The sequence below is a fragment of the Patiria miniata genome, unplaced genomic scaffold (genome assembly GCF_015706575.1).
Source record: "Patiria miniata isolate m_02_andy unplaced genomic scaffold, ASM1570657v1 HiC_scaffold_6, whole genome shotgun sequence".
Taxonomy (NCBI): domain Eukaryota; kingdom Metazoa; phylum Echinodermata; class Asteroidea; order Valvatida; family Asterinidae; genus Patiria; species Patiria miniata.
Genome location: NW_024037073.1, coordinates 21628924 through 21645355, shown reverse-complemented (window position 1 = coordinate 21645355; position 16432 = coordinate 21628924). Strand labels below are relative to the sequence as shown.

Genomic DNA, 16432 nt, shown 5'->3' with positions numbered 1-16432 from the left:
GGGGGGCAAAACATATTTTTCCCAAACAATTCCTGTATTTCTCAACGTATTATCGATTTCTCAGTTTAAGATGGGGGCAAGGACATTTGGCCCCCCCCCCCCAACTCATTAAATTTACACCACTATGACTTCGCGCCTCTCTTTCTTTTCTTTTTTTTCTCTTTTTTTTCTTCTTCTTCTTCTTTTTTTTGCTTTTCGGGGGGGGGGCAAGTGCCCCCCCCCTCGCAACGCCCATGATTCCACATCCTTTTCAGTGCCTTCTGATCGGAACAATTTTTTTTATTTTCATTAAAAAATTAAAAAGTTCTTTGATGTCTCTATTTGAACTGGTTCCCCCCCCCCCCCCAAAAGGTGAAAATTATTCTTTACCCGACTGACACTAGGAATCTGGGAGTGTATGAGGGCTAGATGTTACACTGGAGTGTCGCCCAATTTCATCCGTGCTGAAAGGTAAGGCCAAAAAAAAAAAGTCTCCGGTTTCTGGTATGCGCGCGCGCCGCCGTAGCCACGCGCGTCGGCAGAATGAAAAAGTGTTTTTTTCAATGAAAGATGATGTCTCAAAACCGCCAAACTCACTGGTTTGACTGGAATTCTGCTGCTGCGCAATTTCAACATGTTTTTAGATGGGGTTATGATCGAGAATATACTTTATGTGGCCTCTCTGGACTCCCATATATTTGCACTAAGTTTAGTCGGGCACCATTTGCAGTTATCAGCCGACATTTGAAGCAAAAAAGTCGGGTAAAAAAAAAAAAAAAAGCCGCGTCGCCGCACCACTTTTTGGACAAGCTCCATACCAGAAACCGGAGACTTATTTTTTTTTGGCCTAAAGGCGGACAGGCTTATTTTACCGGACACACCACCTCCGTAAAATCTAAGTGGGGGTGGGGTGTGGGGTGTGGGGTGTGTGGGGTTAGGGGGGGGGGGGCGAGGGGTGGACACCATCTTTCTATGGGGATGCTGTTCAAGACCGATATCATGGTAAGTGTCAGACAATAGCTAGCGCTATTCGGTTTTCAAGGGACGTTAAAATCAACAGCCACTCGCGAAAAACAGGGCTTTCGTCAAAAACGTGGGGAAAAGGGCACTTTTTTTATGTTCAACCCGCTAATCAAGATAACACATGCGGTTGACACATTGCCAGTGGGAGGGGGCGGATTTTTTTTATACCTCCCTCCCCTAGCTACGCCGCTAACCCGCACGCACAAACAACATTAAAAAAATTGTTTCAGGGGAAGATTGTATTTTTCGAGAAGTTATTAAAATATATATATATATCTATAAACCCTTTTCTATAATGTATCTGTTGCACACATTCTTACGTATCTTTACCCGCAGCTACATTTGTTATCATTTCGCTCTATGATCCGTATAAATGCATTCGTATTTTACATGACAATAGTCCACGCAATTAAACTGCATATTAATGTGCTTTATTAAGGTATCAAAATACAAAATACTCCGTCACATTTAAAGTTCAAATCACCCACTGCGAATAGCCAATATAATGAATTTATTATGTGCTCTTAAAAAAAGCAGACCAGCCACTTCCAGATAACAATTTACAAATCTTCAATTGATAAGTAAATATAGTACCACGAACCAGCGATCGATGTACAATCTGCAAAAAAAGAGGCCGCACTAATACAATGTATTGTTTTTATCCTGGCCATTTTTTTGTTTGAATTTGAAATGATAATCTGTGTAATATATTTATAATACAGTATAAAACATTTCAACATTAAAACAACATTTAACAAAATTTCAACGATATTATTTATAATACTGTACAAACGTTACTATAAGATTCCATATAGCCTCTGATAATCCAAATTCCAAAAGGATACTTTTTCAAACGATGTGCCACAATATATGTCAAACTAAATACACCATTGGTTGAAATCAAAAGAGAAACTTAAATATTCGAAAACCCGATATGGGCGTCGATCGTTGGGGACCCCCCCCCCCCCGCCCGCCCCCATTTTTAAAAAGTGGGTGGGATATTATATCGTTGTCCCCCCCCCCACTTTTTCGTCCCCGAATGAAAACTGTAGCCTTCATTTGATTCTATAGATCAGAGTAGCTGATTCAATAACTCCAAACTCAAAAAATGATGTCTCAATGATGATCTTTTGCTAAAACAAATTGTGAAGTGGTCAGATATTGCCTCTGATCGCACCACAGAGCATCTACAATCCAAAATTAAACTTCTTTGCATTGTTTCTGTTTAAACGATTTCTCCCCGGTTAAGGATTGAACATAATAAGATATTACACCTATACAGGATGACTAAACAAAGAAAATGACCTAGATTAATGACTTATTTTTCTCAAAAAGCAATCAAATTGGATACACTAATAAAGTATGTCTTAACAGAGCATGTTCTTCCACTCATCTGAAGAAAAAAAAAGAATGACCGAAATTAATCCATGCTATCCGAAGTTATGCATGTTTTTACTAACAGAAGATGCCATTGGAAGCTATTGAACTGGTGGAGAATTACAGATTACCCACAAGCATTCAAATACGAATGAGATTTTAATCATTTGAGTCAAGACTGAAACATGTTTTTGTTTTAGTGTCTGATTTTGTGTTTTGAATGTAAGGAACAAGACAACTCTTTTTTCCTGAAATATTGATGGCAATTTTTTTGTCTATTTTCCTTTGCAAGTTTTCATCCATTCATGGAAGTGGGAAAACGTCCATGTTTCATTGTATTTAATAGTGTTCATCAGTTTGTACAACGGTAAATGATCAGTAGTGGACAGAGCTCTGCATTTTGTGATCTTCTTATTCAAAAGACATAACTTGGGAATAGAGTAGGCAAATAACGTGAAATTTTCACAGCTACTAGTCAGTAACATGTACTTTATCCATATGCTTTGTTTATGAAATGGAGCGAGCCACATTTTTTACTTTTTTTGTTTCTAATTCGGTCACTTTATTTTGCCTCCCCCTTTAGTGAAATTGAAGGAAGACTTTTATAAAGATGTGCTATTTACAACCTTTTTGCACATGCAGCATAGGCCTACATAAATCATTTTATATATACAGCTTATAACTGATGGTTTTATTTCAGAAATTAAACAAACCAACACTTCGAAAAATTGTGCTCCCCTATCAGCAAAAAAATAATCGACGCCAACGCTCACGAAAGATCGCCTGGAGATTCAGAAGAAAGAGCTCCTACTTCTTTGACGAATGATGCGAGCCGACGGATTTCACCGATGGGGCTGGCCCGGCCTCGGACCTCGGGCTGCTTGGTGGGTGAGCGTACTCGGATATGGACTGATAGGTGTGCTCGGACCTCGCCTTGGACGGGGCACGGGACGGGGTGTAGGCCGGTGGGGGACCCACGACAGCCGGCATGGTCGACTTCGGGCTCGCTGCGTACGCTGACGGATTCCTCGGAGATGGTTCGTAGGCCGCGTTGTCAATCGCGTACTCGTACTCATGGCCCCGCTCGACTCCCGGCATGGGCATGAGAGGCGGAGCGCGCGGTGGAGATGATGCCATCCGCACCTTATAAGATGGTGGGCCCGGTGCGTAAGCGTAGTCGTAGGTCCCCGCACCGGGGTTCCGCACTAAGTTGGACGGCCGGGAATGGTGGTCTCGGATCGGGGTGGGAGTGTACCGACGCGGAATTCTGGTCTGCTGATACCGGTCCGAACCGTGCACGTCTTTGGCCCACGGTTCAGCCACGCCATGGACAGAGCCGTGGAAATCAGCATGAACTCCGGGATCGTAGATGACCGAGGGTATCGGAGCTGGTGCAGGCGGAGGAGGCCTGGACCGACGCATTTTGCTGCAGAAACAAAGGAGGAGAATATACGATCAATCGCTTTTTTTCATGTAGACAAATTACGATTGAATTTTTTAAAAATTGACAAGATAGTACTGTAAATCTTTGAAAGAGGGGTTTTTATTGGCAACGCACCACTTTTCAAAACTGCAGGACATTTCAAATCACAATCGTAAATCGTTACTCTGACGAAAGAGTACCGGATTTAGAGTGCTAGATAAGTCTTAAGGTACTAGATGAGTACTAAATTAATCTTGAAGTACTAGATGAGTCTTAAGGTACTAGATGAGTCTTGAAGTGCTAGATGAGTCTTAAAGTGCTAGATGAGTCTTAAAGTGCTAGATGAGTCTTAAAATACTGGATGAGTCTTAAAGTACTAGATGAGTCTAAAGGTTCTAAATGAGTCTTAAAGTACTAGATGAATCCTAAGTACTCGATGAGTTCTTACCCGGCTTTCGCAATATTCAGGATGAAAACAGCGCCGAAAATCACGAAGAAGAGAACCAGACTACCCACTGATGCACCCACGATTCCGCCTGTGTAGTGGTGGAGTCAAAGGATAAAATATAGAGTGCCACCTTTACTTTAAAAAATGACTTGAGTCATCAAACATTTCCCAAACTAAAGCACGGGTATAATATGCTGTTCGTGTTGCATTCTATAGATTGGAGGAGAAAATCTATACATCCAGTCACTCTGCATGCCTTTTTACCAATTTAGGGGGTCAAACTAGATCAGGTCAACTTTACTCTTTAGCCAGCGAATTTTCTCCAAAAATTCCATTGGGCAAAGAAAAAGTCCTCCGTATTTCACCAACCAAGTTTGCAGACTCAATTCAATTTCTTCAATATTTTGCACATGAGAGGCAAGCCAAGTGATTTCAAAATGAGGCTAAAGACTAGACGTATATACATGTCCAACCATGGGGTGCAACTATTTGAAAAGACTGACCTCTTCATTCAGTGTCACTAGTCTGGTGGCTGACCATGGAGAAATGTGTAGTAATTATAGAGACTACTTCCCGGTTCATACCACATGTTTGTTTCGGCACAGTTGATTGATTTAGTACTAAAGCAGTGTTGGACTGGTTGTTTTAGGTGCCAGTCTATGTTCTTGTATTGCATGTTTTCAATACCTTAAGTTTTGGGACTCTCATAGGCCTTCACAGTATTGAGAGTCCCAAATTTTCGGATTAACTGGAACACCTGACATGACTACTGTGTACTATAGTGAACAGACCGTATGCGTTATAAGGCGAAATTAGAGGGCAATAGGTTTGTATTGCCCTCTGAGATACCTGCAACGCATCGGATTTCGTTAGTTGGGGTGTTGGTTGGTTTGTTTGTTTGTTTGTTGGTTGGTTGGTTGGTTGGTTGGTTGGTTGGTTGGTTGGTTGGTTGGTTGGTTGGTTGGTTGGTTGGTTGGTTGGTTGGTGGTTGGTTGGTTGGTTGGTTGGTTGGTTGGTTGGTTGGTTGGTTGGTTGGTTGGTTGGTTGGTTGGTTGGTTGGTTGGTTGGTTGGTTGGTTGGTTGGTTGGTTGGTTGGTTGGTTGGTTGGTTGGTTGGTGTGTCGGTTAACAAGATAACTTAAAAAGTTATGGACAGATTGTAGGTCTGGTCCTTGGTACAAGTACAAATCGATTAGATTTTGGAAGTGATCTGGATCTGGGTCTGGATTCAGGATTTTGTTTTAAAGGATTCTCCACCATTAATGCAAGTATTTCTTTTGGGTGTACTGACCATATGGCGGGGAGATTATTGTTTAGCCTTGGCGAAGGTTTGCGCGCTCTGAGTGCTTTCTAGTTGGATAAGTAGCCTGTTCTGGCTTCAAGAATAACCCAGTCATCTTATGGGAATGCGATTGTTGCTATAGAAACAGACTTACCAATTGGAAGGCCGGACGATTGGGCCTCGTTGTCTGCAGGTGGAGGATCTGAAACAGCAAGAAAAAAGTTTATCATAACTCTTGGAAGTTTCATATAGTTAACTACATCATCATTACTCCAAACCATTTCTTTCCCTTCAAACTCCAGTCGTCTTCTTACTAGAAAGCTAAAATGATAACTTTAAAAATTGTTGAAAGCGAGGTTTCCGGAACAGATGATAAATACAAAACCTACTTTGGTAAGGATCGCGGCAGTAGACTCCCATCCAGCCGCTGTCGCACCTGCAGCTATATCCACCGTGATCATTAGGCACACACCGCCCGTGATCGCCACAAAGGTTCCGCCTGGTGTCACAAATAGTCACCGCCCGTGTGGTGGTGGTTGAGACCGCGCCTGTTGTACAAGTGTCAAACGATTATTTCGACCGAGCGGCACCATTTTGTTTTGTTTCAATGCCTGCATGCAGTGGAATATCAATATTGAGCTACTTGGCCATACATAGCAGGTGTTTAGTTGTTCTTTTGGTGGCGTTGTTCTTCGTTGATTTGTACCCAACACCATATCGTAAAACATAGAGCATTGGGCGTGCGAATAGCATAAATGCCATAATCGGTGTTCCAAACTTTGTTAATGTAATCCATTCATTACAAGTCAATCACAAGTCTTTGACTGTTAACAAGTGACCGTTGACAAAGGCATTTCTTTGTCGGTATTCACATCCAGTTACTTAATCATCTCATATACAGGGTGAGTGAAAAAAATGTCAGGACCATTGTTTTAGCGCAATTCTGCATGTAGCACCTTCAGAATCTAGGATATGAAAGCCCAATTCATAAGCTTTCTTTTAGTACAAGAATCATTCATATCACATGTAACTTTCAAGTTACGGAATTTTAAACACAACCACCGTTTTAAAGTTCTGTGCACGGATCACAATAAGGTAGGCCTATTAAGTGTTCTTTCAGCAAAACGAAAACAAATCACAGAGGGATCAGGATGTGTGTGAATTGTTTTCGTTTTGCTGAAAGAACGCACACCTTTTTTTGTGATCCGTGGACAGAACTTTAAAACGGTGGTTGTGTTTAGAATTCCGTAACTTGAAAAGTACATGAGTGATTTGAATGATTCTTGTACTACAAGAACGCTGTAATATGAATTGGGCTTTCATATCCTATATGTTGAAAGTGCTACAACAATAGTCCCGACATTTGGGTTTTATTTTTTTTGACTCACCCTGTACAGATCGATAGCATTCAGCTGTCATATTGAGGTGTGTTTTATGTTAATTCCTTAACAATGAATGCACAAGTGTACTGCACCCGCAGTGCAAGCGATCCATTGTATCAGTTGGACGTGTGATTGACTTTCGGTTGACTCTAAATAATTAGAGATGGACATCAGGATGCCATTTTAACCCATAAACAGCCTACCTGGAGAACGGTCCTGGCAAAATTCGCCCTGCCAGCCTGGGTCGCACCGACAGGAGAAACCACCAAAGTCTGCATCAGGAACGCAGCGGCCGTTAAAACTGCATGGATTGGGATGGGCATCACATGGTGCAGGGAAATCTACAGAGAAATATGGAGAAAGGGAGAGAGCAACCTGAATCTGTGATAGTTTCAATTGGGCATGCAGTATTGGCCTCGCCAAACTGATTTTCTTAATGGAAAACTTCTATGCGTGCCAAAGAGGTACATGCAATCATATATATGATGATCTTCATGCACAAATTTGACTGGTGGAAAAGCCAAAATTGTCAAGGCACAATCTTGTGTTTCCCATTTCAACGAGAAACTATTTCCGGGGCGACAACCGTCTTAAAAAGGGTGCTTTTTAGGCAAGGGAGCTGGTGATTATTTCCCAGCGCAAACACATTGAACAATCCTTGTGAACCAGCGAAATGTACTCAATCAACATTAGCTTTTATCGCACTCGATGCAAGGGATGACAGTGCTCTTTGTGCATCCTATCTGCCGTACTACTGTTACCTTGGCACTTTGTAATTTGCCATCTCATGAAAAATGACTTCAAACATTTCGTATTTGTTTGGGCAGGGAGTTTGCTATTCGAGTGCATCAGAATTATAAAATCATAGATGTCAGATGTAACAGATACGGGGGGGGGATTAGTCGACCCCAAATTTATAGAATGCCAGTTTATTTCTTGTTCTTGCTTTACCACGGCAAATTCAAGATAAAAATGGTGAGAGAACAGTTCAGGATTCATATGATACCTGGGGGGTGTGGGACTACACCAATAGGATCTTGGCATAAATCGCCCTCCCAGCCAGTACTGCACACACAGACGAAACCAAGCTCAGAGACGGTATCAGGAGTACATCGCCCGTTGTGGCCGCATGGATCCCATGCGGTGCCGCAAATATCAGGCGTATCTGAGGAAACGGCAAATAAATTCGTAGACATATGTTATCATAGGAAAAAATATTTAGGTCATGAAAAAAAATTCCAGCTGGCCAAAATTTCAATTATGCAAGAAGTTTGTTATGGGATGACTGCTAGGCTTGTCGGCTGACCGTAATGCGCATGCATTATGTGAACGGACAAGTTCTGAACTCCCCTTTGAACGAAATCTTCAATGGCCATAAAATAAAAAGAAAATATTGAGGATTGAGGGGTTTTTTAATTGAAAAGTAAGACTTAATGAAACACGATAAAGAAAAGAAAATTCGTAGGATTGAACTACGACATTTCTTATGTTGCATAGAGATGCCACGGGGAACGCTGAAAAGTTTTGAAAAAAATGTCATTAAGTAATTCAATACCGTCAATGAATTTTACTGGACCAATACCAAGTGCACACAAGAAGAACACCAGCCTTACCACTGAGCCACGAAGTCACGTCGTTCTTTCCTGAAATCAAAACCTGATAAAGTTATCTTAAGTTATCTTTAAAAAATTACCTGGAGATGACGAGAAGGGATCGGAGCAGTGTTCACCGATCCACCCCGGGGCACAGCGGCAGGCCGGCTCGCGTCCCTCGGTGATGTAGCAGGATCCAGCATTCTCGCAGAAATGGTCGCATAGAGATGCCACGGGGAACGCTGAAAAGATTTGGGGAAAAAATGCCATTAAGTAATTCAATACCGTCAATGAATTTACTGGACCAATACCAAGTGCACACAAGACAGTGGCCTATCGACAAAATGGATACTACACTCTAAAACCCTTAGCTCAGACTGACGCGGAGTCTGATTCCAAATTTGATCAGTCCTTTTCCTGTAAAAAAGGACACTTTTCTGGTCAGAATGACCCAACAATGTCATTTTGACCCCACAATGGATCATTTTTGACCCAGAGAGGGACTGAGCAAATTTAGATTCATATTCACATTCCGGGTCAATCTGACTCAGGACCTTTTTTGTTTTAGAGCGTAAGCAATATATCAATTACAAATCAGCTTATAACTGTTAACAGCTAACAGCAAACAAGTGCAAGATACAACATGCAATCCATGCAAAGGCAATACATTCATTTTGTTCTCTTTTTTAATGCTTGTTTTACCGAAGCATAACTGATCCATGCCTTTCGTTGCAAGCGCTTCTAGTTTATGATTTCATTTCTACTGAGGTAACCCATTATATATTTCGTTTAGGGCTGTTAATGTAACATCTGCAGAAGCCGAATGTATTATCTGGTCATGTTCCTGCTGCTGTTTATCGCTTATAATAGATGCGGTTGTCGAGGCTGCTGGCTATATTTTATTCCTGCTTAAACCATTGCTGCCATGCGGCTGTGGTTACTACTGCTGAGCTGATTGACGATAGGCCTACAAGTTTCTTAAGCCACTTTTGTCTATTGTGCAGTTTGCTGCTGCTTCAAGTGACACTGTTGCTGTTTCTGCTGCACCTGAGGCTTGCGATGGCAGGAACAGAGATTTGGATAGAGTTAGACTCACGTTCCGTGCAGTTATCTCCAGCCCATTCATCAGTGCAGTAGCAGTAACCTCTTCCATTTGAATCGTCTACACAAGTCCCTCCGTTGGCGCAGGGTGCAGTTACTGCATTACATGTGTGGTCATCGATAGCCTCTACATAAAGCCAAAGGTATATCATCACATTAGCTTCAATAACCCACCAGGATTAGACCCGTGTCAACTAACAAGTAAATATAACGAGTCCTTTAATACAGTCTACCCTTGAAGTCAACATTATAAGTTGTGTCTCATTAATTTGTATAAAAATAACTGACATCTAGTTCTTTTATTAATTTTTCATTTGTAAAGGTTTGCATCTAGGCATCTAGGCTATGCTTTGGAGTCTTACCACAAAGATATCCGTAGTATCGTGTCCGACAAAGACAGAAAAAGAACCCGGCGTGGTGATAGCACGTCCCGCCATGTTCACAATCGATATCTGCACAGCTGGTTGTCCCAGACGCTATGTTAAAAAGATAAACATCAGAGGTCAGCATTTGAGAACAAATATGTGAAATTACCTCACCCGTAGACTTATTCCAGTCAAATTGTACATTAAGTGCAGACAGTGACATTTTGCCCGACGCGGGCAAGAAATTGAGCAACGACGTTTTGTAATGAAAAGAATAATTAACTGAGTAACTTTGGCAAAGAGCATTGAGAATGTACACATCTATTTACAGCAACTTAGTGCGCGGTATTTTATAATATCATCTGTGGGTTTTGTCACTGTACTGTTGATTTTGTGCTTATACTAAAGCCGTATCTTTACCGTAATATACAAACAGTTGTGACTGGTATAAAGGTGCATATTTTGGCTGTGTATATATAGGGCCTGCATGTATCTCGAAATTCCGATAAAGCCCTGCCATACTTGCCCTAAAACATATGGGGAAAGGCATTACCTTCACTTTTGTTGTAGATGAGATCCCTGATTGGGTTTTCTTTAAGCCTCGGAACAGGTCATAGAGAGAAAAAACCCTAAGTTATCCCGAGTTTGTCCCGAGTTTAAGTTGAGTTTATGTAACTTACCCGTTTGGCAGTTTTGGCCGGTCCATCCTTCCCTGCACACGCAGTAATAACCATTAGTAGTATAGTCATAGTCGCAAATACCCCCATTCTGGCAAGGATCGCTGTGACAGTGGTTGTCATTTTCTGTTGTCAAGAGGCAATTTCAATCGAGTAATGAATATCTGGTGAAACCAATTAGCGGCATCATACCAAACCGTATCGAGCCACTAGGCCGACAACCCATCCCAAACCGAACACAAATAAACCAAACCGAACAGAACCTTTAAACTGAATCCGCTGAACATGCAGCTCAGTTACATTGTACCTATAGGCTAATCAAACTCCACACCGGTTCAATAATCGGCTTTTTCAACTACCCAACGCGTTTGTTACATCGCACATCGCATTGGTGTCGTATGCGAGAAGGAATTATCTGTCGGTCATAAGTCAGTTCGCTCACCACAGTGTATTCCTGCGTGTGTTTCTGGACATGCGCAGAAGGTGATGTCGAAGACTTGAAACAAGCAAGTCCCGCCGTTCTGGCACACTTCAGGGTTGGCACATTCTGAGGGTAAAAAAAAACACAGGACAATAAAGCAAAATGTACCTCCGTATGTCAGACAAAGAGCACACGCGCAAGCATTGTCTTGAAAATGAAAATGCAGAATTACTAACGTAAATCAGCCGTCGTCTGGCGCCAGACAGCACGCGCACCATGGCGCGCGTACTGTTGCTGGTAACCGCAAACCACCGTTAGATGATTGGTTTATATTGCTTGATTTATATTACGTGAATAAATGAATAAGTGATTAGTTCCACGAGATAGTAAAGGCCCTCGCGGCTTCGCCGCTCATGCTAGTCTTTTTACGTGCCAGCATCCGGGGTGTGTTACGTGTCCGGATGATAGGCGCGTGGGACTTGACTAAAGGCTAATAACGAAGACAAGAAAGAAGACCTCAATGGTGAAAAAAAAGGCCAGTTAAGAAATGGAGGCAACATACTCGAATTCGGTCATGCCCACCGCCCTTTCCAAGGGCCCCGCACTGAAAAATTGCCTGGGTTAAATTCAACCAAAATGTTGTGGTCATACAAGACAAAATTTAATTTTAGTGTGGTATGACCACAGGTTTTGGTTGAATATAACATAAATTGTAACCCAAACAGTATTAGGTAAAGGACAACCCAATTGTGGGTAGTTGCAGTTTTCACCCTTGCTAGAATAAAATTAACCAAGGCATTTTTTTTCAGAGTGGTAACTCCCAAAATCTTGTTGAAACCTGGACCTGCATAGCTAGCACTGCGGGCAGCTCACTTGCCTTGATGCGCACAAGTCTTGACCCCAGTTCACAGCCTGAACAAAATTCCTCCATACAATGACAGCTCTACGAAGACAGCCCTGCTGGGCGATCTTGGTTGGCAGGAGAGGAAAGTAGAGAGTAAACACCACACCAACGTGACTCTCCTTATAATAGGATATTTTATCGAAACGATCTTACGCACACACGTGCGAAGGTTCAAGTTAATCCTTATACCACAGGGTAGGCCTATGTTGTATTTCGGAATTTCACCCGAAAGATTGATATGTATTATTTTCCAATTGCTGTTTTCCTGTTAATGTAAAAGTTAATCACGATTGAATTATACATCGAAACAAAACAATTTCACTCATTTTTAGTTGTTGAATCATTACTTTACAAAACTGACATTATCTGCGGCCCGACAATAATCCGGTTATTGCAAGGCGGGTGCATTTCGCGTTACAGGAACAAAGCGAAAGCCCTCTTTTAGAGGGTTGCAGACGCCCAAAATTGCAACGAAAATATTGGGTTAACGTTAAAATTACAAGATATATACAAATTGAAAATTCCTGAGGAGGAAAAGATTTTTTTTCGACGGGTTATGCACAGCTTTACTAAACTAAAACTAAAATCCACATCTCTAAAATTTTGCAGAACCTCACTTTAGCACAAGAAAACTCACACAAACACACGGTAAAACTAACCCGGAAATCACAAACATGCCTTTGTAACTTTGAAACTGAAAAACTACTATTATCTCATTCTAGTTCACTCGTATCCTGAGGATAGCCGGTCCCTCTTTTCAGTACTTGATCTGTTGATCTACTTAGTTTCTAATGTACCCTCCATGGGTGTCGCGAGGGGGGGGGCAAGGGGGCGCTGGCCCCCTCGCAAAAAAAAGGAACGAAAAAAAAAGAGAAAAAAGAAAAGAAAAAGATGCGCGAAGTCATAGTGGTGTAGATTTAATGGGTTGGGGGTGGAACAATTTCCCTGCCCCCCTCTAAAACTGATAAATCGAGAATATGTTGAGAAATTATTGGGGAAAAATATGTTTTGCCTCCCTCTATCTAGAAAAATCCTGGCGACGCCCATGGTACCCTCCGAATACAATTTTAACTCAATAAGAATTAACGTCATCGAACGATCACAATTATAGTTTAAGGAATATACACACACAAACTATTCACCTAAACTGGAAAAACCCCAACTTTTACATAAGGTGAATATTTCATTCACTTCCGCATTGTACCATTATCACCGAGGCAAGCAAAAATCCCCGTTGAAGGCCGAGTAAACAAATTAATCAGTTTCTCGTCCCGATCCCCAGCATGCTTTCTTTTTTCCAGCCCACCTCTTCCCCTCCCCCTCTTTCTTTAATCACATATTGAAATATATTTGGGGTTTTGTTTTTTTCATGTGTTTCCAACACAATTGTGGCTATGTATGCGAGTTAATATCTGATAGAAAGGGTGACGGCTCCTTTGCACATAAAAGTTTCAGCAAGAGAGTCCATAAGATGGAAGAATCCATCTTGGAAAATCCGCCATCTTGAAAGAAGGATCGCCTCGTCCCTTTTTTAAAAGCCTGGACGAGAACCTGGTTCTTTTTAAATTGGCCTAATGAAATGACCATTGCTTTTGAACCGTGTCAATTCATCATTCAAGATGTGCACATTTAAAAGAAACAATTATACAATAAGTCAGGTGCCACTTTCCTTTTGCACGTGACCGTCAAAATACGCGGTCTGAATTGAAATGCCCGCACTGGCCGCAGAACACCAGTATCAGTGTTGTAATCGAGTCACCAACGTCGAGTCCGAGTCCGAGTCCCGAGTCACAAGCCTCGAGTCCGAGTCCGAGTCTCGAGCCACAAGCCTCGAGTCCGAGTCCGCGTCTGGAGTCACAAACCTCGAGTCCGAGTCTCGAGTCACAAGCCTTGAGTCCGAGTCCGAGTCTCGAGTCACAAGCCTCGAGTCCGAGTCCGAGTCACGAGTCACTTGTTCTTAGTTGTTCATCAAACTAATCTTTTTTTAAAATTATTTTTCAATCATCCATTCCGTCTTTTAAGTATATCCCAGTGAATATAGTTTACCTTGTGTGTGTACATGTTGTTAAGACCCAAAATGTGTTTTCCTCTTAATTCCCATCCCTAAAAAAACTTCCTCCATCCCTTCCCTCCTTGTTTTATCATCCAAACATTATTCCTCAATGATCCTTTCCCGTCCCTACCCCTTTCCCTGACGTCCCACTTTGTTCCACTTATTCGATTGTTTTGTAGTCTGTGACACTGTGTATATCCTAATCTGAATTCTATTTTTTTTATTTTGCATTATTATTTATTGAAATTTCAAATACAAGTTTTGAATTTTAAAATATTTTTTTTAGATTTTTTTCTCTTGTAAAGTTCTTTTAAGATTAAATTTTAATCACTTTTTAATGTTTTTTTTTTCATGTACTGCCATTTTAATTCAGCATTAGGGCTGCGAGAGTTGTTTTAATAAAGGTAAACAGACACTCTTTGGTACCGGACACTTTTTGGCATGACACCGGGCCCTGGAGTTCGTCGTGCAGGCGCTAAACGTGCGTGCGCGGCCCCTGAGTACGATTTTCCGCGGCGCCGTGTTTTGTCTATGGAGTACAAAAGAATGCTACTTTCGTCGCACAAAATACGTGACGTTATGTTTTTTTCTTTTGATGAAAATACGTGACTCGAGTCACGAGTCACCAAGCTCGAGTCCGAGTCTTCATGATCGAGTCCGAGTCCGGGTCCGAGTCATTTTCCAATGTGACTCGAGCCGAGTCCGAGTCACGAAAAATGTGACTCGAGTCTGACTCGATTCCGAGTCCTTGACTCGAGTCCTACAACACTGACCAGTATTTCCCAAATGGTAAGAACACATGAAAACATGAAAGGTGTTTGAAATACATCAATGTATTACACATTCAAAAGGGATACCCGTTCATGTATACTGTTCTGTCTTGATAAACCCCAAAAAACAATATTCTTTTGGAAATATTCTGGATATACACGTGGAAAAGTGTGGTCACCAGTGGGGCTTTAAAACGCGACAAAATTTTTATAATATAAGGTTATTCCAAGGAAAATCGAGTGCCAGTTTGTGTATATATTGTCGATAAATAATGGCACCGATGTTGAACACAGTGAGATTGTATTTGGAGCACAGCTAATCTCGAACACACAGTTGTCGATGAAAAGGTTCCTTGTGCACTGAAAAAATCTGGAGTTAAAATAAAGCGGGCTAATTTCCACAATTAACCATCTGCCACCATCTGCACACATAGTGTCAAATTAATAACCATAGGTTTATTTCGGTATATAGTCAGTCCAATATAGGCCTACTCACCATAACTGTAGTCATCGCCATGTCCGTGATCGTGAGGAGAAGCTGTGCTGATGTCGACTGCCAGACCGGCCAGCAACGCCAACGTCCCCGCTGCAAAAGTCCCAAGCAACATCATCAACTTCGGGCCCGAGCCAACACCAGCAAAAAAGTTGGCAAAAGATGCGTCCTCGCAAAGAAGAAAACCTTGACACAAAATCCCGTACCCCTGTTAAAAAAATAAGTACTGTCAGACCTGATGCTTGCTTCAAAATGATTTCCTTAATATAATACATGTATTTCGGTCCAAAACAGGGTGGGATTTTTATTGGTCCTGTTTACGTCAGTGAGTTGTTAGGTGATGATGAGAAAAGCCCAATATCAATTGTCGGATATCAGTATAATTCGTTCACATTTCTACACTCATAGCGCACGTGTACTTCATGAGATTCAACTATTGTTGAATGGCATTACCGGAGGTTTTGTAGTACAAATGTTTACTCCATAATGATCAGAGAGGCACCATGAAGCGATTAGTTGACAGCTGGAGATTAATTTAGGTGCAAGAGTTTTGCCCATCATCGAATTGATGAAGAGGTGGGTCGGCAAAGGAATCGATTTCCAGTCAATCACAAGTCGCCAAATATTAATTGGAATTATAAGCAGATATTCAAATGAATTGCTTTATTGGTTAATCTCTTATTACCTCTCAGTTGATTCACGAATGACTCGACAAACCTGATATGGGAGTACTTATAGTGAAATCGCTTGATATCGATATATCGACTTAAAAAACAAAATCACAGTCACATCAATAGAAGTTCATGGTTAACCTGTCCCGAAGCTAAAGCAACAGACGTCTTTTGTTTGGTAAAAAAAAGTGCTCGCAATAATTCTTTTGACTGCATTGAAATGCCTTCAACCGTTTACGGTGCCGAGGACGCCCAGTTTATCACCAACACATACCGGTACCGTACCAGGGCAACCCAGTACCAAGCTCCGCGTGTATTGTTCGAACTTGACGGCACAAAAGCAGTGCACGGCCCAAAGACTCCATTCAACTTTTTCCTTCTACTTTTTTTCCTTCTACCTTTACCAGAAACAATTTGCATCACAGTGGCATTCATTTTTTGGCAGATATCGCCCCATCAAGTGGAAAAAGAA

The 16432-nt window shown here is 41.6% G+C and overlaps 1 protein-coding gene across 2 annotated transcripts; it reads right to left on the bottom strand.

The window, feature by feature from the left end:
• Nucleotides 1-2869: 2869 nt before the first annotated feature.
• Nucleotides 2870-15567, bottom strand: LOC119742445 (fibropellin-1-like). 2 transcript variants are annotated; one of them, XM_038218368.1, is made up of 12 exons: nt 15293-15567; nt 11091-11195; nt 10652-10774; nt 9969-10082; nt 9602-9733; nt 8607-8747; nt 7920-8078; nt 7117-7254; nt 5921-6079; nt 5686-5733; nt 4251-4338; nt 2870-3805 (listed from the first exon to the last, which is right to left on the bottom strand). In XM_038218368.1, exons 1-12 carry the CDS (start codon nt 15405-15407, stop codon nt 3187-3189), a joined length of 1941 nt encoding a protein of 646 aa, XP_038074296.1. In that variant the 5' UTR covers nt 15408-15567; the 3' UTR covers nt 2870-3186. The 2 variants fall into 2 exon arrangements, with proteins under 2 accessions (XP_038074296.1, XP_038074297.1); XM_038218369.1 differs by lacking the exon at nt 5921-6079.
• Nucleotides 15568-16432: the final 865 nt, after the last annotated feature.